This window comes from Ylistrum balloti, unplaced genomic scaffold (genome assembly GCF_031769215.1).
Source record: "Ylistrum balloti isolate Yb309-2 unplaced genomic scaffold, AGI_CSIRO_Ybal_v1 Utg369998, whole genome shotgun sequence".
NCBI lineage: Eukaryota > Metazoa > Mollusca > Bivalvia > Pectinida > Pectinidae > Ylistrum > Ylistrum balloti.
The window spans coordinates 338,595-362,449 of NW_026782077.1; the positions used below are offsets into that span (position 1 = coordinate 338,595).

Below are 23,855 nucleotides of genomic sequence, written 5' to 3' on the forward strand. Positions count from 1 at the left end.
ACTTATATTTTACTCGATTGGTCCTGATAAGAGTCCGTCTTAAACAATTCATATTTCTCTAAATCTAGAAATCCAGTAGAGCATCTCTATCTCCCTCTTCTGTCTCCCCCGCTTTCTCTCTGTCTCTCCCTCTCTGTCTTTCCCTCTTTCTCTCTCTGTCTATCTCTCTCTCCATCGTCATTGTCTTCGTTCGCTACAAATAAAAACAAAACAAGAAAAAAATGTATTTAAATTCGGTGGCCTGCAATAAATAAAAAAAAATTTAATTCGATTGCTGCGTCTCCTCCGAGTTTGATGATGAAATCACAGAAGTAGGCATTTTCTTTAAAATGAATTCCTTGAATTACTCATCCCCTCTCGCCAAATCCCAAAATTGATTTTATTTTCATACAATAACGTCATACCTAACCTACTAAAAGAAATTTAACACAAAAATATGAATAAGATTAGTAGGTGTAGATATAGTAGGCTGTTTTAATGCCAATTATTTGAAGCAATATTGATAAATATTTTAAAGGCAAAACACTCGGTGTAATGTTACGCTTTAAAGTGTTAGCTATTGCATGTTTTCAATAGCATGCCAAGTAGTCTTCAACTGCCTGTTTTACGGAAGGTTTCGGTTGCCATAATGATCTCATTGAGAAACATTCTGTTTCTTTGTGAGGTATTAAGCTAGAAGTGTTTGATGCTCGTTAGTTTGCCTGTTCCATTGTTGTATACCTTGTTCTCATTTGAGAACGTGACATTACGTACTTGGACTGGTCTTGGTTTGCATTACGAATGTCGTCGATGAAGTAGAAGATGCTTACTCTTCCGGAACACCTGGTTTTATTATATTTGTCCTTTTTTAAGAGTCTCCTTGTAAAGCTTCCTTTTGTCCATTTTTTGCCTAATTTTATGGAACTTGAGTTTGGATTATAATTATGTTGACATGTTGGTATTTTCTTGAATTTTTGTATTGATAGAATGGAAATTTTTATGTACATTATAATCATAATATTTTAAGTTTCAATATGAGCTCACACTAACAATCATAATCAATTGTGAAAGCATATCTTTTTGTCGATTATGGGGACGTGTTTATCTACATTCTGTCATTAGTCGAGTTCTCGATATTATTTGCTTAATCATTACACGATGTCTCCATTTCGTGTTTCAGTATCCAATTTAGATATAGAAAATGCTGGCTCATCTTCCAGAAACTTTCAAATTGTTAATTTTAATTCCAACTGTCGCCGTAAAAACAAGCAGATGAAGAACTACATTAAATATATTTCTTATATTCTAAACGTAATGGAAGTGTTCTGCTTCCTTATATAACCTCCTTTCTGATTCTACTTCGATATGTTTCCTGTTCGTTCTACTATACATTTATTTGATATGGGGTGGAGTTTCTAGCATATATTGGTGTCACAAGTGACAAATTGAAACATGATAAAAAACAATAACTATATATTGTCGACATTACGAGATTTAATACAACCGTGACACTACATATTTCGATTGAACAAGGTTTACATGGCGAGTATTGTCGATGAAGCAGAAGGCGCTTACTCTTTCGGAACACCTGGTCTAATTTAATCCTTTTCCATGTGTCCACGTGTATTTTTTTCATATTTTGCCCCAGATTCATCTAGTGTAAACTTGGATAATGATTATGTTGATGTTTTCTTACTGTTTTTGCCCTAGTTTTATTAGATTAGGGTTTGGATTATGATTGTTTTGATATGTTGATTTTTTAAAAACAGAGTGGTCATTATAACGTAAGGCTTCTATATCAATTTAAAGTCCCGCTGAATACAACGACCATCATGGTTCATCTTAGCAATATTAAAACAATAAATGGTAACCAGATGGCGTATACTGTTGATACGAAGTATACCTCATCTGGAGGCAGTTTGTTGTTTGTATTTCTGATCTCCAAAACTGACGTCAACAAATTCAAATCCGAGGACAGCCGTAATAATACAGTTCCTCGTGTCATTGTAAGTAACAACTGTGTGATCTGATAAAGCCACACGCTTAACCTAATTATTTATATCAAACTTTAACAAAAAAATTACTTTGAGACCGACGCCTAGCAGATAAAGTTGACAAACTTGGTAATCAAGTATGTTATGGCGAAATAGCATGTTTTGTAGCAAAATCACATGTTTGACAAAACAAATTGTTCTGTTATAACTTGATAGCTTTGTAAAGATACATTTTTGTGAATCTAAGTCAAACAACTTGGGATATGACAGTACACAGTATATTATAGTGAAGTGAAAGTGACCGACGGCCAGATTTGTTTACCAAGAAAGACATCCAGACGGACGTATAAAGTCTGATGTTCGTCCTTCTGTTTTAGATAGAACTAAAATGGAAACATGTAGTAGAATAGAAATATACTATTATTGAGAAGTACGTAACGGACATAGCGAGCTGACACCTGACAAAAGTTGACTTTTTATATGACATTTATGGCAAAACTGTGGGTGCGTTATTGGGTCAATTTAAGTAAAATATGTCCGTAGTTTTGTGGCTTCCTCTGCCATGTCTTTCTCACTGCGTCTTCCCGTCGACAGGTCGTTGTCGTGATTCTGAAGCTGAAGAACAGCAGAAACATTACCAGCTTTTGACAACTGTGGAATTATTAATTTTTGTTAGGGTTCCATACATTAATTTCAGGGGCATTCATGTGATACAAGTTCATATGTTTATGAAATGATGAACAGCTGCAAATTTACATCAATGTATATATATTTCTCCATGTTATCAAGTGTCAAATGATAAGCAATTTTCTGGAAAAACACGAAATTTTAAAGCATCAGGAACATAAAGAAAACTCTCAACACTTTTCTAGAGCATATTGTACTTAGAACTAAACAATATTGTGAATTAATGTTTGTATTGTCACAACTGATATCTCGAGCATTTAATGTCGAATGATCTCATTCTACTTTAAAAGAGAAAGAAAAGACAACAACTTACCTTTGAATATATTTCATCGTTTTGCTCAAAATCCCCTGCTCGTCTTGGCAATATGTGCACATGGACATGCTAGAAATGATGATTACACAAATATTTAATGAAAAATTTTAATCTTTCGTAGGAATGTTTTACAGTCCAATTACTAACGGACGATAAGAAATTGACAGAGACAGATGGCAACACCACAGAGACTAGCATTACCGAAGACATCACCGTAAAAATCCAACTATGGACCAGCAGTTTAGCTTCTATGGAAAGCTGATTGCGACGTACATTATATTCGTTTTTAAAAAGTTTCATTTGTTACCATTCTCGGTATCGCAATCGCCTTTATAACTATCATTACGTAAATAATCAATATCATTTGGTGAGTCCGAATAAACACTTGTACAACCATTCCCATTATTAATGGACTGTATATGTGTTACAGGGGAGCGTATTTCATGCATTTTCCTATATACATATGAATGAATAGACTACTTTACAACCATTTTTTCTCCAACTGACACTGTCATTGGCGGATTACATCTGCCACATACATTTTTTCTGTATTCGGCAGTGACGGAAAACAGTTGTCTTTTAGCACGTGCGGTAATTCGACAGAATAACTTTCTGAATTTACTTTAAAAATACTCTTAATAATGTAAATAACTATTGAAATAAGTGATTTATATGTTGTAATTAATGAGTTTATTGACGAAAATTCATGAAATCCGTTCGAACTACATTTCTACGCGGAGCAATTATTTTGGCGTAAGTCATCAAACAAACTTCAGCGTAATGTCAACGACAGGTAAATAAAGCTTGAACAACAAAACTACTGAAGTTTTGATTGTCTGTTTTTCAATCAATACTGCAGGATAGATAGAATTCATTATCAGTATCTCGCCGGAGGCTCGCTTCTTTTGGTTCTTCTTCACCCTCGCCAAAATACAGCTTATATTTTAAGACACTGACCATGTATACTCTATATACAAAATTATCTCCTATTTCTATGACGTCAAAGTTGACAATCAAGCCATTACTGGTGACTGCATATTGTGTCACCATGTAGGCAGCGATATAGGCCTACTGAAGTGGTAGAAGAAACCGTGAAACGAGTGAAGATTTGATATAAAAACACATATGCGTCATTAATAAAGATATTTCTAACGTTTGCTGTTCATATACATAAATTATCTGTATCCCATTTCATATCTACATATAGAGTATTTCACTTTCCTTTTTATTTCTGAAAAGAGAACATCGCTTACAATTTCTGAAGTTTTTGATAATAAAAGCCCTTATCCGCGTCTACAGTGATAAGTATATTAGATTTGCTTTGACCTTAAAACGTCTCTTGTTATCTAGCCAGCTTCCGCATTACATGTCATTTCTGTGCGTGAATGTATACATTTTCCCTTATAAGGAAAATACAGAATTACGGGAGATTGCTATTGCTGATAAGACAAACGGGTGTAAGAATCCGGACGAATGACAAATTCGTCTTTTACATAGAAGTCCTTGACCGAAGTTTTACAAACATTGCTGTCATGTCTTCAGGTGAACATAACGAGTCTAGGGTTCAATGAAAGGAGAATTATTGACATTAAAATTTTATCCTTAATTCCGCGACATCTACAAAGATCACAGAGAAGTTTGTACAAAAGAAACACACGTTAGATATTGTAGTGCATGCAACGATTAAGAGTATCATCTCATATGCAATGTAGAAATCGAAAACCAATTTGATTTCAATCTTATTGTTATCTTAGTTTTTATTGCATTTAAGACTGGATTATGTTTATGTTGACTTGTTGATATTTTCTTGTTGTTTTCATTGTTTCTATCAATACTTTTATCGTCAGCTGTGTCTGTTGATATTCCCTCATTTTTCTTGCAACTATTGATGTTACTTGATTAATAAGAGAACTTAACCCCATACACAGGAACTAATTTGCAATGTTTACCACAGTTTAAACTTCGAGCAAAAGAAATAGACAAGTAATTCTAAAACTAATTTGTTTGTTTCCATCCTTTATTTGTTGTTTGAAAATCTCTGAGTTTGAATCCAGTTTAAAAAAGAAGCTTATGAAAAGTAATTCATGACATTATGAAGAAACTTTTCAATCTATTTGGTGTCCTGAATAACCATCTATCAATTTATAATTGCTTGGATGAAACTAAATACAAATATATACGTTTCTGTTTAATTAAGACTTTTCAATAGTTAGGAATTTTTTTTATTAAGAAAAGTATTATTTATATCAGTCAGCAAACAAACAAAAGTTATTACGGAATTTTCCATCCATATGAGAGGAATGTACAAAAGACACCAACGAGAATAATGAAATCTGTCTTAAAATTTGTGATTTAAGCGTGGTAAATTTCGTGACCGTTTTCATAAATTGAAATGGAAAAGATATATATCGCATAACGCAGATTCCAAGTATTCGTGAAAACTTTGTATTGGAATAAAAAAATCGAAATGATTTTCTCAATCAATATCCTGTTGTCACAATGCATATGACGTCAATAAGCTATAGTGTCACCATAGAAACCATGGAAACCTTCAGCTCCTCAAGGTCATATTACACTTGCCAAATAATGATGATTTTCTTAAACCGATAATATGAGGAGATATGTGATAAAATCTATGAAGTTATCCTGAAAAAAAAGAATTCTGAAAAATACTACTACTAATTAAGTGAGACAGTTAAAAGTGTTCCAGATATTTCCAAAAACACATCTAATGTTATCTAAACCCCTGAAAAATATCTATTTTATTTACCAAAGCGGTGGATAACAAACTTCATCATAGTAGTAAAAAAGCCAACTATATTAGGTACTAACTTTAACCGTTTGTCCGGCTTCAGGTCCGTCCTGCATGCTGACCGTCAGAGAGGACGCTCCATAATGCTGCTCGACAACACGCGCCACCTTTTGCACAGTTGAAAACAAGTCCGATAACTCCGTCTGTGACAGATCCCCAAATCTCTCTACGCATTTTATTGTTGACACTAGTACATGTGCTATTCATTAAGGAAAACATTGTGAAAACCGAGAATTAGAATTCGATTTTTTATTAATTATCATTAAATCCTACCAAACGAATACCAAGTGGTGAAATCTGGTATAGATACGTTCTGTCATTGTGTAAGGAACATCCTGCCAAGGAACACTGATGTTGTGGTATATTTTGTCTGGTATAGATAAATGTGTCTGTCTGTAGACTCGTACGTTCTGTCATGGTGTAAGGTACATCCTGCCAAAGAACACCGATGTTGTGGTATATGTAGTATATTTTGTCTTGGGACGTTGAAAGTAATAATTTTGTGTTTATTTTGAGATGTTTTGTGGTATTGTATGTGCTTGTGTACATGTTGATGTAGTGTATAATTAAGCTAGGAGTCCTTTCAAGGATTCTCAGGGATTATATAAAAGACAAATATGTTATTAGAATTGTACAGTTTTATGCATTACTGAATTATCAATATATTATAACATAGCTCAACAATGAATCAAACTGCATTATACCGCTGTTTCCTCCTTCTATGACTCATTGGTGAAGCCATGAACTATAGGATGCGGCAGAGGATAAACAGAAAAGGTTGAAATTAAAGAAAAGGTGGTGTGCACTAAACTCACAATGTTCGGTACCAGGTGACATATACATAAAAGTTCAAGGTGAAAACTTAATCTCTCACTTCTTTCTTAATGTAACCAGCGTGCCCCGTCTTATTTCATTTGAATAGCAGCACGGTTCAGAATATACACATGTACTTGACTTTCCGCTGATATCAGTTAACAAAATTGAATGGGGTTAGAGCGCCTCAACATCTACGTTTCGACATTACTCTTGATCAGTCTTGATTTGTCCTTATTAGTCAACAAGATTTTAAACTTAGCGTACCTAACGAGTACAGCTTCAATGTATCGTTTGGTTCCAGTGTATCTAATTCCACGCGACATTTGATTCGGCTACTGTGGCCATTGTCAACATATGGACAATGCCCCTACAATGTGTCTGAACAGTGTGGCACTTTACAACCAATCACACGGTATACAGAATTTACGGCACCACGAAGGTTCTGAGTTCAAGTTCCTAATTATACACTCTTTTATGGCAAAGACATACATTTCAGCAATTCATTTTAATATTAATATATTATCAGATATAAAAAAATTCTGAATATCTTTACAACTTGACGACTTTTGTAGATTAGAGAAGATTACGAATTTTAAAGATATGAGACTCTCGATTGGATTTTGCTACAGAAAGGTTTCTTGAGTTATAGCACATTACAATCTGACGAAAGATTTTAAATATAGATAACATGCACTTTCAAATTTTCAATAAAAAAACCCGGTTATTTTCCTGACTATTCAAAGTCCAAGACATAATTCGACAGTTTTTGTAAGGTACTTCAAAATCGCAATGGATATCAAAACTTAAAAGCATTATCAAAATTGCATGATGAAGCCTGTGTATTCGATGCAGTTTACTTGTTCTGTGAAAGCAATGAATATGTGTAGTAAATATTCTATATACTTTCAGTACAAGTATATTTGCACCATGGCAATTATTAGCATGGCGGGAATCCTCGATATCATTATGTAAAAACCGGTCTTATTCTACCAGTACTTTATCATGGGACTTCCTGTAAATCAATGTTATGTCAATTTTTGGTCACCATTTCATCTATTTTGAGTTTGAATCAGATTCCGTTGACTTGTCGATATTTTTGTGCTGTTTTTGTTGAAAATACATCACGATATCGAGTATGCTTATGTTCTGTATGAGAATCTATGTGTTCTATAAGAGAATTTATGTGTTCTATATGAGTGTTTATGTGTTCTGTATGAGAACCTATGTGTTCTATATGAGAATCTATGTGTTCTATATGAGAATCTATGTGTTCTGTATGAGCATTTATATGTTCTGTATGAGTATTTATGTGTTCTGTATGAGAATCTATGTGTTCTGTATGAGCATTATGTGTTCTGTATGAGTATTTATGTGTTCTGTATGAGAATCTATGTGTTCTGTATGAGTATTTATGTGTTCTGTATGAGAATCTATGTGTTCTGTATGAGTATCTATGTGTTCTGTATGAGTATTTATGTGTTCTGTATGAGTATTTATGTGTTCTGTATGAGTATTTATGTGTTCTGTATGAGCATTATGTGTTCTGTATGAGTATTTATGTGTTCTGTATGAGAATCTATGTGTTCTATATGAGAATCTATGTGTTCTGTATGAGAATCTATGTGTTCTGTATGAGTGTTTATGTGTTCTGTATGAGAATCTATGTGTTCTGTATGAGAATCTATGTGTTCTGTATGAGAATCTATGTGTTCTGTATGAGAATCTATGTGTTCTGTATGAGTGTTTATGTGTTCTGTATGAGAATCTATGTGTTCTGTATGAGAATCTATGTGTTCTATATGAGAATATATGTGTTCTGTATGAGAATCTATGTGTTCTATATGAGAATCTATGTGTTCTGTATGAGAATCTATGTGTTCTGTATGAGAATCTATGTGTTCTATATGAGTGTTTATGTGTTCTGTATGAGCATTATGTGTTCTGTATGAGTATTTATGTGTTCTGTATGAGAATCTATGTGTTCTATATGAGAATCTATGTGTTCTGTATGAGAATCTATGTGTTCTATATGAGTGTTTATGTGTTCTGTATGAGAATCTATGTGTTCTATATGAGAATCTATGTGTTCTGTATGAGCATTATGTGTTCTGTATGAGTATTTATGTGTTCTGTATGAGAATCTATGTGTTCTATATGAGTGTTTATGTGTTCTGTATGAGCATTTATGTGTTCTGTATGAGAACCTATGTGTTCTGTATGAGAATCTATGTGTTCTATATGAGTGTTTATGTGTTCTGTATGAGAATCTATGTGTTCTATATGAGAATCTATGTGTTCTGTATGAGAATCTATGTGTTCTATATGAGAATCTATGTGTTCTGTATGAGCATTTATGTGTTCTGTATGAGCATTTATGTGTTCTATATGAGTGTTTATGTGTTCTGTATGTGTGGTGTGTTTATACGTGAACCAGTATGAAGATGTAAACCAATAAATGACTGATACTGTGAATCGATTCGATTTGTATGGTAAAATGTGGATTCAATTTTTTTTGAAAAAAAATAGTAATCCTGCACTACTCTACATCAATATAAACTTTTTATATCGATATTTGAAATTCATTCTTCAACAATTTTATTTATTTTATGAAAGGATATGACCCTGAACTACCGGTTTGACGTTGACAAAACAAAAACTCTTAGCAGAGCGATGGAACACACAGGAACTAGGGATGACATGTCCTCCGAAATCGTACACTGTACTGTTAACAGATTCTATAATAAAAAACATACATATCTGTATTTTATTTTATTTATGTCAGAATTCAGATATAACCTACTGTAAAATGTAAAATCTTTTTGTTACTTTCGAGGGAGATCACATACAATGAGTTAACACTTCAAAGAGCAATTTGATCTTCCAGAGTTACTGCCCTTCGTTTAGTACATGATGGTATAGCGTTAAGCTTGAAAGCCGACGGGGACCGAAAATGGTAAAAGAGTTGATAATATTTATTGAAATACATAAACTTTACCTGTTGCTGGATTTTGTATATCCACGAAATGAAGTGAATGGGAATTTATTTCTTGTTATTTCATCCGAGATCGAGGAAATGTATCATTCTACAGTTTACCGATTGCACGTGGCCCGTGTGATCATGGACGACTTACCGAGATTGTTTAAGTGTATGTGGCCATAAAGGTCATGACGGCGGTGATTCCAGACCGGCATGTCTCTGCGAACTTTACGTAGAAAAGACAGGTCGACATCAGCCACACAAAGCCCTGGGTCTTCCTCACATTGTGCCACAATAGTTCCCCATGGATCAATGACCTTAAAACAACAACCAATGTAAGGAGATGAACAGACTGCAAGTGCCGACTACTTATTTCCGAATTATCATTCTTATGTAATGAAATACGGTTAAAACTTCATCAACAGCTTGCGGACCCACTACCTCAACACTTCAGCCAAACATCATACACTGAATTTAACTCTCACAAAACAATTACCTCAACACGTCAACAGAGCATAACATTTATCTCTCACCGAGACGGTAATCCAAAACATCAACCAAACATCAAATTTATCTCTCACGGAGTCACTACCCAAACTTACCAACAGAATATTCAATTTAACTCTCAGGGAACCAGTTCTACAATATCAGTTTTGTCTCTTATGGTACAACTTCCTCAACACACAGAATATTCAATTTAACTCTCATGAAACTACTGCCTTTAAAAATAAATCAAACGATTAAATTCTTATGCAGCCACTACTCAAACATATCAATCAAAAAGTTTAACACTCGTGGAGTCACTACTTTAACACATCAATCAAACGATTAAACTCACGTAGAGTCACTACTTAAACACATCAAACATTTAATCCATCTCTAACGGAACCAATACACCAGCAAGCACATTAACAGAACATTAAAGGTATCTTACGAAACCCCTTCCTAAAGACACCGTAATAGAACTGAATTAATCGAGATTTATGTATAAAGACAAACGAGATTATGTTGACACAGCAAATATGAATTAAAGGATGCTTTTTATTAAATCACGTCTGATCGCATTAACAGACATGAAAACTGCGTCGATTACTCCAATCAAGAAAGCATGAAACCTTATCGAATCATATCTAATATATCTTCTTACCGATGAAAACATTTCCTGTCTCATGCCACACTTGTCAAATCTATTTGTTGAGAAACTGTAAGGAATGCGTTTCCGTTCGGCTAATAAGAATCCTTATATGTGACATAATGCAAAATTGATTTGAAACAATTATATACATCAACATAATGTTCAATTACCTCATCTGCGGTGTACAGATTGAACGAGGGATATTGTTATACAATCTACTTAAGACACAATGTTGCTTGTCACAACAAATAGTCATTCTAAATCGTAACAAGCTGACGTAGGACTAACACATGTTTGATAAGGTATTCTAGACAGGATGACAATGATAACACCTCAGGGATTAAAAAGCGACATAAGATACAAATGTGCTTTTAATATAAATCAACAAGGTTTATTAGTGTTTCTGTCTCTTTAAAGACACGTGTAATGCCATTCCTTGAGAGTCCAAATTGTATCTTCGCTCCATAATTGAAAGTAATATGTAAATATGAATTTATTAAAACTAAAAAAAAACCCTCAAAACATCAATAAAATACCAACATGGCAACATAATCATAATTCAAATTCCATAAATCTAGGGCAAAATATGAACAAAATAAAGATTTACACGGAGACTCCTGAAAAGGTACAAGGAGAATAAGACCAGGTGTTCCGGAAGAGTAAGTGTGATTACTAAAATGTTTTGCTGTATCTTTAATTTGGAAGTATTTAGATATTTCTGTAAATTATAAAATTGATTTTATGTGAAATAGTTGTAAATTACTTGGCTATGTTGGGATTTAACGATTTTCAGCTTGATAATCCTTAAGACCTGAAGTCTCAATCCAATCAGTTTGTAAAAACCTTCAAAAGTTAAATAATCATTTTACATACCATACCCCACTCTGAACCCACAAAATTGCTTTGGGCCCAAATCTGATGTTTTTGAATGACATACAATTTGAAGTTGTGTACTAAAGCGTCTTAGCACTATATGTGCGTACGCCTATCCCCGAATGATCTCAGAGTGTCCAAACTTGGCACTCCGCCTTTGTATATTAAGCTTACAGGTCACATGTGCCTTGATTCACTTAGCCTTAATTTCAATTCACAGTGTGAATCCGCATCTAGAGTTACCTCAATATTACAATATTAGACTCAATATCCTTTATATTGCAACTATAGTTGTCGTTCTTTAAACTCTGAAGTAATTCCAGATACCATTAGTCCAATCACCCCTCCTTCTACTTACCATAGTGTGACCATATGAGGCACGCTTGTCATTATGTTTTCCTGTTTGTGCTGCAGCAACAACATAACACTGATTTTCCACTGCCCGACTGCGTAGCAACACCTAAAAACATTGACAAAAACTTTGACCACAAACAATAGTTGTACCTAGTCATCGACCAAAGCATTGACCACAAATTTCAATAAAAGGACCGAGAGACTTTATTCCCTTTTTAAAAGTTGAATATTTTCTTTTCTCTTCTTTCCTAAGTTTTTTGTCTTAATGATATGAAAGTGAAAATTCTTCAAGAAATAGTCATAGTTATCTTTAAATTGTCACCTGTCTGATCAGTCCCAAAATTTAAAGGACATAACTAGGCAGAATGGGTAAGCTATGTATAAAATTTGAGAAAGGTCTACCTTCTGACTAAATAGCGATATCAAACCCTTGTCGTGAAAATCACCGACGGTGGATTATCGGTCTTTGTTTTTTTTCAAAAACAGAAAGAGCACAACAGGGGCTCAATGTATATTTACATACGAAATTGGATCCATCCAGTCCTTCCCATGAAATAATGATAACAGATTTTCATAGTCAAAATCAACCGTCGACCATCTTGTTTTTCTGATTAGTAAAAAAATTCAAGAAAAAAAAAAAAAAAAAACGGCACAACTTTACAATAAGGCTAAGGTATGCAACATCTTTGATAAAGATTCATCAAGTATTTTTCTCAAGAAATAAGGATGACAAACTTTAGTTGTGAAAAAATGTCGGTAGCCGTAAAGCCGTTCAGTTTGCCTTACCATATCCAAAACAGTAAAACTGGAGACCATGCAATCCAAGAAATTTCTCTCCAGTACTTTGATATTTGAAATCAATGACGACAGTCAGTCAGATTCGGATCATCCCCAAACTCAAGAAGCCACAACAAGGGACAAAAGGGTACCTTCATATGAAATGTGGGAAAAACCCACCCAGTTTTAAAGAAATAACAATGGCAATATTCCCTTGTCAAATTCCATTATTGCCGACTGTCAATCATTTCACTTTTATGTCAGTCCCATAAGAATACCACTAGGGATCAAGGAGAATCTAGCAGAACATATCAAATTTATGAAAAAATCCAATCCACTACTTTAAAGACAAAGCGATAACAAATTTCCATAGTGAAAATTCCTGATGTCCACATGTCAGTCATATTTGATTCCCGACCATTCCCAAAATCACAGGAGCACAACAACTAGCAACCGTGGGAGACCAACCGATGAGATTTGAGAAAGATCCATGCAGTACTTCTATAGAATTAGTGATAACAATGAACGGATCACGGACACGAGATACTTTGAAGAGCTCACCAGCTGATGATGATGTCCAATCATTAATACCTACAGCGTGACCAAAACACTGACCACTATTTTACCTTCTTAACATCTGGTCAGTTAACAATGTCTTGACCAAAATCATTAACAATTAACTCCTAAGCCCGGATTCCAAGTGAGCTTGTCCTAAAGTCACTGTGCTGAGTGTGGTGAACATACCTTCCAGTGACCTCTGCCTATAGTCAGTATGATGTGTGGGGTGAAATTGCCTTATATTGAACTAATCATGTAGTCATTGTGATGGCTGAAGTGAACTGCATGCAAATGTAGTCACTGTGGTGAATGAGGTTGACTTACCTCCCACTGAGCTCATCCTGTAGTCAATGTGGTGAATGAGGTTGATTTACCTCCCACTGAGCTCATCCTGTAGTCACTGTGGTGAATGAGGTTGACTTACCTCCCACTGAGCTCATCCTGTAGTCAATGTGGTTAGTGATGTACTTACTTCCCAGTGAGGTATTATGATGGTCGCTTTGATGTGTGAGATGAGCTTGCCTCAAAGTGAGCACGTAATGCAGTCACTGTAATAGAGGAGGTAGACTTACCCCATTGAGCTTGTCCTGTAATCTACAATGTGAGGGGATAACTTGACTCCAAGTGAGCTCGTCATGTAGTCACTGCCATTGCTGAGGTGAACTTATCTCCCATTGTCCTGTAGACACTTTGATGGACAAGATGAACTCATCTCCTTTAACTAGTAGGCAGTGGATAGGTGCAGCGAACTTACCTCCCAGTGAGCTCGTCCTGTAGTCACTGTGAAGGCTGATGGGTAGGTCAGGATTTCAGCTCCCTGTTGTGCGAGTGCTATCGACATCTCTGGAAACCTCAGATCGTAACACTGACCTTGTTAGGGATATATCACTTTATGTAAAGCATTCAAAATAGTAATCACCAACAACAAACGAAGCTATATGTTCTAACCCAATTTTCAAAAACGTTACGAATACATAATGAACAGGTGCGAATTCTGTGTCGTTTGCCGAGATCAGTATATATGGTAATGTTACATTCTCTTTCACTAGACACGGGTATTCATGCTATTACGGGGATGAATTTCCTTGCCAGAGGGGCAGAAAGGGAGATCCCCAAGTTAAGTAGATATGACATCACATCATCAATGCATGTTCACCAGAACATCAATTTTATAACATCAACAATACAGAGCATCATATGTATAGAAGCCTGCAGGGGTAAGAAAAAAACTCAGTACCAGTATTTACCATCTTTTGCTTGGAATATCTTCAACTTTTAATTTTGACAAATGTTTTGGGTGTGCACATTATACAAGCAGAAGCTTTGTTTTACCATTTTCAGCCCCAAAAAGTACTTGCGCACATTACATCGGATTTTACAGTATTTGCCATCTTGCCTGGAAGGGGATGAAATATTTTTGAATTGTTTTGAAAATGAGAAAAATGATGAACGTGTAAACTAATTAGGCATCAAATTACATCGCATTTACCAAGATGTCTTATTGTACATGTTTTCTTTAGATTAACAGCCTTCATGCTTTAGATAATGTAAACTTAAGTGAAAACAATTTAGTCATTTAATGATATCTTAAGCATACAGTTCTGGCTTTATATAGACTTCGTATAAAGGATACAATTCCTAGTCCAACATTTCCAACAGGGGAGGAAACAGGGCAGGTAATTCTGTCTCCAGGAATGGTGTAGTCACTCTCACACAACCGGAGGTCACCAAGATCAAGGTCAAACAAATGAACTTTACTATAGGTTGCTTTAATTTCCCCTTGGTCGTCAATGACAACGTGTGTGTTTAGGACACGGTTACTATCGTTCTCGTGGCCCTGTGGGATAATTGAGAGCATCAGTTTAATTATGGTCGATCATCATTCATATATAGCAGAGCTTAATTGTATAATATCTTATACTATTGTACAAACTTATTTCTGATAAGCCTTCATAAAAAAACAATGTTACAATCTGGAAAATATTGTCTATGCTTAGTTAAGCTGACATAATCAACCTCATGAGAAGTGAGCTTGATACTTGATATCTAAAACAAAACATACAGGTTACCACTGAATAACTAGTGGTTCTCAGCAGTATAAAATCGATACAAGTCATGTAACCAACGATGTAAATAAGAAACTTTAATGGGAAAATAGATTACTCTGGAATAAAGGTGTCTCTGATCTTTACTTCACAATCGTCATTTGGCGGGTGCCTAGGTAGACGTGACATTTTCTATACATCGATATGTCATTTGGCGGGTGCCTATGTAGACGTGACATTTTCTATACATCGGAAAGTCATTTGGCGGGTGCCTAGGTAGACGTGATATTTTCTATACATCGGTATGTCATTTGGCGGGTGCCTAGGTAGACGTGACATTTCCTATACATCGATATGTCATTTGGCGGGTGCCTAGGTAGACGTGATATTTTCTTTACATCCATATGTCATTTGGCGGGTGCCTAGGTAGACGTGATATTTTCTATACATCGATGTCATTTGGCGGGTGCCTGGGTAGACGTGATATTTTCTATACATCGATATGTCATTTGGCGGGTGCCTGGGTAGACGTGATATTTTCTATACATCGATGTCATTTGGCGGGTGCCTGGGTAGACGTGATATTTTCTATACATCGGTATGTCATTTGGCGGGTGCCTGGGTAGACGTGATATTTTCTATACATCGATATGTCATTTGGCGGGTGCCTGGGTAGACGTGATATTTTCTATACATCGGTATGTCATTTGGCGGGTGCCTAGGTAGACGTGATATTTTCTATACATCGATATGTCATTTGGCGGGTGCCTAGGTAGACGTGATATTTTCTATACATCGATATGTCATTTGGCGGGTGCCTAGGTAGACGTGATATTTTCTATACATCGATGTCATTTGGCGGGTGCCTGGGTAGACGTGATATTTTCTATACATCGATGTCATTTGGCGGGTGCCTAGGTAGACGTGACATTTTCTATACATCGATATGTCATTTGGCGGGTGCCTAGGTAGACGTGATATTTTCTATACATCGGTATGTCATTTGGCGGGTGCCTAGGTAGACGTGATATTTTCTATACATCGATGTCATTTGGCGGGTGCCTGGGTAGACGTGATATTTTCTATACATCGATATGTCATTTGGCGGGTGCCTGGGTAGACGTGATATTTTCTATACATCGATATGTCATTTGGCGGGTGCCTAGGTAGACGTGATATTTTCTATACATCGATATGTCATTTGGCGATATTTTCTATACATCGATATGTCATTTGGCGGGTGCCTAGGTAGACGTGATATTTTCTATACATCGATATGTCATTTGGCGGGTGCCTAGGTAGACGTGATATTTTCTATATATATATCAAACCAAAATGTTTTTTTTTGTTCGGAGTCAGAAACCTGATTTTATACTCAATAGATATACAAAAACAAAATATTCAGATGAAAAATCAAAACGCGCCATTCCAATATTCACTTCTTTAAAAAGTTACAGTTTCAAAAAGGTCAATATTGAATTTAAATATATAACAATATATTAATATTGATTAAATGATAGTATAGATATCTGTGAGGTATCTCCAATCTGATCATAATGGATCTGACAACAGCTGATGAATCTTTTCTTATACAGAGCCAGATCTGGCAAAACACAGATCATCTTTGGGAGAAAATGTAAGCAAAGTGACATTTTATAAACAAACGCTTAAATAAGACAAAAAATTCAGTTTCAAAAACATTTTGCAACAAATATATCATTATTTTTAAGTATGAACTGTAGGGTCGTGACATCTATCTCATTCAGTATGGTATGAAATGTTGATGAATCTTTTCTTATACAGAGCCAGATCTGGCAAAACACAGATCATCTTTGGGAGAAAATGTAAGCAAAGTGACATTTTATAAACAAACGCTTAAATAAGACAAAATAATTCAGTTTCTAAAACATTTTGCAACAAATTTCATTATCTTTAAGTATGAACTGTAGGGTCGTGAACTCTATATCATTCAGTATGGTATGAAATGTAGGGTCGTGAACTCTATCTCATTCAGTATGGTATGAAATGTAGGGTCGTGAACTCTTGTTCATTAATATCTGGTCATAGCTCTTCAATATCAGGGGTGACAGGGCATATAACAGGGTCAACGGACCTTATAATCAATCATGTATGAAGAAGACATTCTGTGTTATGTTTGAACATTATTTTGACCAAATCTGATCCAAAAATTGATTTACACTTTTTGAAATACTAATCAAAAGTAAAGAAATATCAGGTAATTCTAGCTTTTATTTAAACAGTAACTCTTCAGGAATTGTTCCCCACTCTCATCTCTCCCCACCCCAAGTTTGGATTTCAGCTAATAAGAGAAAGTTGGAGACTTGCTTGTTCATGAAATCCACCAATAGAAATCCAGATGCTTGTTTGTTGGGCAAGTTTTCGGTAATTACTGATTGTCTCTCCTTCAATGCTCTCTGCCATTTCCATGCTCCTCTGTTTCGACTCCCCGATAAAGTCTGCAGCTTCAGGTAAAAACACCATCTGTATTGAAGTGTGATATAATGGTTTACATCAGGATGTTACAACAAGGACAAATAATAGCAAAACCTACACCATCAATATCAATGTATTTAGTAGTCACTGAGTTCATGGCTGGTGATAAAGCACCAGAAACTCCACTGTAGGTATATATTTGAACAGCATGTGAAATTTGTCGTTATTTACACTGTATAGCTATAGTAAACTTTTAATCAAAGAAAGTTAAGTTTTTCTTAAAAAGAGAAAGTGAGAGTTCTTTTGATAAGAAAAAGTTTGAGTTCTTTTGATAAGAGAAAGTTTGAGTTCTTTTGATAAGAGAAAATTTGAGTTCTTTTGATAAGAATTTGAATTTCAGTTAGGAATTTTTTTATATTTCTAATATCCACTGTGCTATAAATTTCTTTTTAACAACTTTGTTGTTGTTCATTGATTTATCTGTTAAATGGATTTTACTGAAGAGAAAAGAGGGGGGATATGGAGATGAAGAGGAGGGGGATATAAAGATGAGGAGTAGGGGAATAGGGAGATGACGAGGAGGGGAATATGGAGATGACGTGGAGGGGAATGTGGAGATGAGGAGGAGGGGAATGTGGAGATGAGGAGGAGGGGAATGTGGAGATGAGGAGGAGGGGAATATGGAGATGAGGAGGAGGGGTAATATGGAGATGAGGAGGAGGGGGAATATGGAGATGAGGAGGAGGGGAATATGGAGATGAGGAGGAGGGGAATATGGAGATGAGGAGTAGTGAGATAGGGAGAAGGGAGAGGAGGGGGAATATGGAGATGAGGAGGAGGGGAATATGGAGATGAGGAGGAGGGGGAATATGGAGATGAGGAGGAGGGGTAATATGGAGATGAGGAGGAGGGGAATATGGAGATGAGGAGGAGGGGAATATGGAGATGAGGAGTAGTGAGATAGGGAGAAGGGAGAATATGGAGATGAGGAGGAGGGGAATATGGAGATGAGGAGGAGGAGGGGGAATATGGAGATAAGAAGGAGGGGGAATATGGAGATGAGGAGGAGGGGAATATGGAGATGAGGAGTAGTGAGATAGGGAATATGGATTTAGAGGAACAGATGGGGAAGGAGAAAGGGAGCAGACAGGGTTATTGAGAAAAGGAGAAGAGTTAACATGGAAATATTAGTCAGAGAGGGTTATCGAGATGAGCCAAAGAGGGGTCAATTAATGGAGACAAGGAGGTGAAAGTTCATTGACAATGGTGATGATAAAAGTTTATTCTGAAGATACAATTAGAATCAAAACTCTAATTAGTTATTAGAATAATTAATAGGCTTTTTTTCTTAGAAAAGATATTTCTACAATACAATTCATATGATGTTCAGGGACCAGATGACAGAGAACAGCTGAATGCCTAGATGTCAAATTAGAGAAGGTTTTATGATACAGAACAAATGTAGTTTAAGAGCACAAGGTTTCAGAATACAGAATACTTAGGAGTCAGACTAAATCATTGTAGCTTTGCTAAACAGTCTTCCCTTGGTTTTCTTTCCTCTAATTCCGAAGGTTGAGAATATCGAGACCCTAAAAACATTATAATGGGGATTTCTCAAACAATAATCATTCTTGCTTGATTTTAATTACAGGTATTTGTTTAATGAAACCCTTTTGATCTTGTCCAGCTTGTACAGATGAAAACTCAATTGTGAAAAGATATACTATATTTCTATATTTGATATTATTTTTACTGTTTTACTTATCAAGTATATTTCATTCTGCCTCATATCATCAGAAACAGTGTCATCTTGGACTGAGTTGAATTCTAAGTTGTCAGGCACTCATATAGAATTTTACTGAACAATCAAAGTGGGCCTGTTCCCAAATGAAGCTGATAAATATCTAGTTACCCCTGAACAACAAACAGGTGGGCTTATTTGAAAGTGACCAGGTGTGTATAATGTGTAAGTATAGGTCAAAGGTCATTTTTACCCTTTTCAGTTTTATCTACGTATTAGGACGGAAAATTCCAACGAACACTCTAACATAAATTTTTGTTTGTAAGCTGGATTCCAAAATTGATTTTCTACAGACACTCTGACCACTTGTATAGAAACAATTTTGTTTACACCTGTTAAAGTTGCTTACCTGTACACCATTATCCTTGGCCTGGTGTATAAATTGTCTACAAGTTTCAAAGTTTTTTTTCTTGTCAGCAGTACAGGTAAGTTGAACAACCCCTATTTTAGATTTTGTTGATGTTACTGATGGGGCTGCTGTTTCTGTAGCCATGCTTGCTCTCACCACTCTGATCCAGTCTGCTCTGATGGAGGACAATGACTGCCAAGCAAGGCGAGACAATCTCCTACTGGTGAAAGTCAGACACACAGTCATGACATGCTGTAATGTTTATCTGTGAATGAAAGTAAAGGCATTGTTATAAATGCATTGTCATGACCAGACACCAATGTATAATCTGTAAGATCTCACACACATGTATAGCTATATAGTGACAGCTGGGATCTCCATCCCTGTGTACTTCACACACATGTACAGCTATATAGTGACAGCTGAGATCTCCATCCCTGTGACCAATATTACCATGTACTTCACACACATGTACAGCTATATAGAGACAGCTGAGATCTCCTCCCTGTGACCAATATTACCATGTACTTCACACACATGTACAGCTATATAGTAACAGCTGAGATCTCCATCCCTGTGTACTTCACACACATGTACAGCTATATAGTGACAGCTGGGATCTCAATCCCTGTGTACTTCACACAAATGTACAGCTATATAGTGACAGCTGGGATCTCCATCCCTGTGTACTTCACACACATGTACAGCTATATAGTGACAGCTGGGATCTCCATCCCTGTGTACTTCACACACATGTACAGCTATATAGTGACAGCTGAGATCTCCATCCCTGTGACCAACATTACCATGTACTTCACACACATGTACAGCTATATAGTGACAGCTGAGATCTCCATCCCTGTGACCAACATTACCATGTACTTCACACACATGTACAGCTATATAGTAACAGCTGAGATCTCCATCCCTGTGACCAACATTACCATGTACCTCACACACATGTACAGCTATATAGTGACAGCGGGGATCTCAATCCCTGTGTACTTCACACAAATGTACAGCTATATAGTGACAGCTGGGATCTCCATCCCTGTGTACTTCACACACATGTACAGCTATATAGTGACAGCTGGGATCTCCATCCCTGTGTACTTAACACACATGTACAGCTATATAGTGACAGCTGAGATCTCCATCCCTGTGTACTTCACACACATGTACAGCTATATAGTGACAGCTGAGATCTCCATCCCTGTGTACTTAACACACATGTACAGCTATATAGTGACAGCTGAGATCTCCATCCCTGTGACCAACATTACCATGTACTTCACACACATGTACAGCTATATAGTAACAGCTGAGATCTCCATCCCTGTGTACTTCACACACATGTACAGCTATATAGTGACAGCTGGGATCTCCATCCCTGTGACCAACATTACCATGTACTTCATACACATGTACAGCTATATAGTGACAGCTGAGATCTCCATCCCTGTGTACTTAACACACATGTACAGCTATATAGTGACAGCTGGGATCTCCATCCCTGTGACCAACATTACCATGTACTTCACACACATGTACAGCTATATAGTGACAGCTGAGATCTCCATCCCTGTGTACTTCACACACATGTACAGCTATATAGTGACAGCTGAGATCTCCATCCCTGTGACCAACATTACCATGTACTTCACACACATGTACAGCTATATAGTGACAGCTGGGATCTCCATCCCTGTGTACTTCACACACATGTACAGCTATATAGTGACAGCTGGGATCTCCATCCCTGTGTACTTCACACACATGTACAGCTATATAGTGACAGCTGGGATCTCCATCCCTGTGTACTTCACACACATGTACAGCTATATAGTAACAGTTGAGATCTCCATCCCTGTGTACTTCACACACATGTACAGCTATATAGTGACAGCTGGGATCTTCATCCCTGTGACCAACATTACCATGTACTTCACACACATGTACAGCTATATAGTGACAGCTGAGATCTCCATCCCTGTGTACTTCACACACATGTACAGCTATATAGTGACAGCTGGGATCTCCATCCCTGTGTACTTCACACACATGTACAGCTATATAGTGACAGCTGAGATCTCCATCCCTGTGACCAACATTACCATGTACTTCACACACATGTACAGCTATATAGTGACAGCTGGGATCTCCATCCCTGTGTACTTCACACACATGTACAGCTATATAGTGACAGCTGGGATCTCCATCCCTGTGTACTTCACACACATGTACAGCTATATAGTGACAGCTGGGATCTCCATCCCTGTGTACTTCACACACATGTACAGCTATATAGTGACAGCTGGGATCTCCATCCCTGTGTACTTCACACACATGTACAGCTATATAGTAACAGCTGGGATCTCCATCCCTGTGTACTTCACACACATGTACAGCTATATAGTGACAGCTGAGATCTTCATACCTGTGTACTTCACACACATGTATAGCTAGGATACACATTCATTTGCAGTGCGAAAGCTACATTTATATACCACATCTGACAAGAGACCTTGAGCGTAGGAATGCAACTGGAAAGAAAATAGAGTTATTTTACCAGGGATTTAACCCTCGACCTCTCTGTCTCTAGTTGGATGCTCTACCACTGATTTACACGGAAATTCTCTAAAATGCAAAGCTAGAGTTTGACAATGATTCCATTTACAATTGAAATCTGACACAGGAACACTAGTCACAGATTAATTTTGGAATAAAAAAATAAGCATATACCTGTATAGACATCATACATTGTATATCAAATATATGCAAGATTTTAACACAAAAAAAAATCAGTTTTTTTTTTTCATGAAAGAGCAGTTGCCTGTGCAGGTAGGTTACAGTTGGGGCAATCACTGTCCTCCATATATCAGTAAATATCCGGAATTTATTTAATATCAAGAAAATAAAAAATTGATAACCAGTTTGAATTATTGAGATCCATCAAACAATGTCGATATTAGATTTAGTTCTGGGTATTTTCAATTATTTCTGGGCATTTAGATTTATTTCTGGGTATTTTCAATTATTTCTGGGCATTTGGATTTATTTGGTGGCGATTTATGGACACCCATAAATAGCGACATTTTTCCCAATTGGCTTGTCATGCTTTGGTATATACAACTTGACTATGATTGAGATGGAGAGAGGTCAGATTACATATATATAGCGTAATTCAGTTAGCATCAAGATGTCAGCAAGACATTGATGTAAGCAATACGTTACGTGTTGAAGATCTATATCTAAAGTTATCTTATTCTGTTTCATGACTTAATACTGTGACATTTTCAGACGCAAGATGCGCACAGCATTATAGATATTTACCTGCGGCTGGTTGCAGACATCAAAGTGAAAGTCACCTCGCGTGTAACACTACAAGTCAGCAGTTACTGAAAGAGTAGCCTCCCTTCTCCCTAATGGTGCAACGTACATCTGCCAAGAGTAGGCAAAACAGGTTCGAAGCTCGACGGGGACAGAAATGTTAAAATTCTACTTTATATTTTTATAAGTTATTATTTTAAAAAATGAATACATTTATTTTGAAAACTATCACCATGAAAATAAAGCTATGATTTCTTCAGCCAACAACTTGAGCAGCTCGAGTGGTCTGTATGGACGGTGACATGTAGCTAGGCATGTTTGAAGAGTAATGATAAGGGAAAACGAAACGAAAGCTAAAAATAAATAATTCCCCAACCCCCACATATTCCATTATTACATACGAAAATCTTAATACCCTTCACGATTTTACTAACCTGTAGGACTATGTTTCAAGAAACGTATTGATATTAAGGTTCGCTAAAACCATAGGTTAATTACGGGTGAGTCATGGTATTGTAAGTGTTCATATTCTAAGCAATTCAGAAGGGGACCCAAAGAAATCCAACCAACTGTGTAAGTGACCAGTCTTTGACGGCTGGAT

The 23,855-nt window shown here is 36.3% G+C and overlaps 1 protein-coding gene across 1 annotated transcript; it reads right to left on the bottom strand.

Moving 5' to 3' along the window:
* Positions 1-1,453: 1,453 nt before the first annotated feature.
* LOC132548027 (deaminated glutathione amidase-like) lies at positions 1,454-23,308 on the bottom strand. The gene is made up of 11 exons (XM_060211847.1): positions 23,258-23,308; positions 19,925-20,189; positions 17,667-17,822; positions 14,909-15,112; positions 14,030-14,140; positions 11,945-12,046; positions 9,733-9,895; positions 9,223-9,336; positions 5,806-5,984; positions 2,974-3,042; positions 1,454-2,588 (listed from the first exon to the last, which is right to left on the bottom strand). The coding sequence occupies exons 2-11, from the start codon at positions 20,168-20,170 to the stop codon at positions 2,496-2,498; spliced, it is 1,437 nt and encodes a 478-aa protein (XP_060067830.1). The 5' UTR covers positions 20,171-20,189; positions 23,258-23,308; the 3' UTR covers positions 1,454-2,495.
* Between the last annotated feature and the right edge of the window lie 547 nt (positions 23,309-23,855).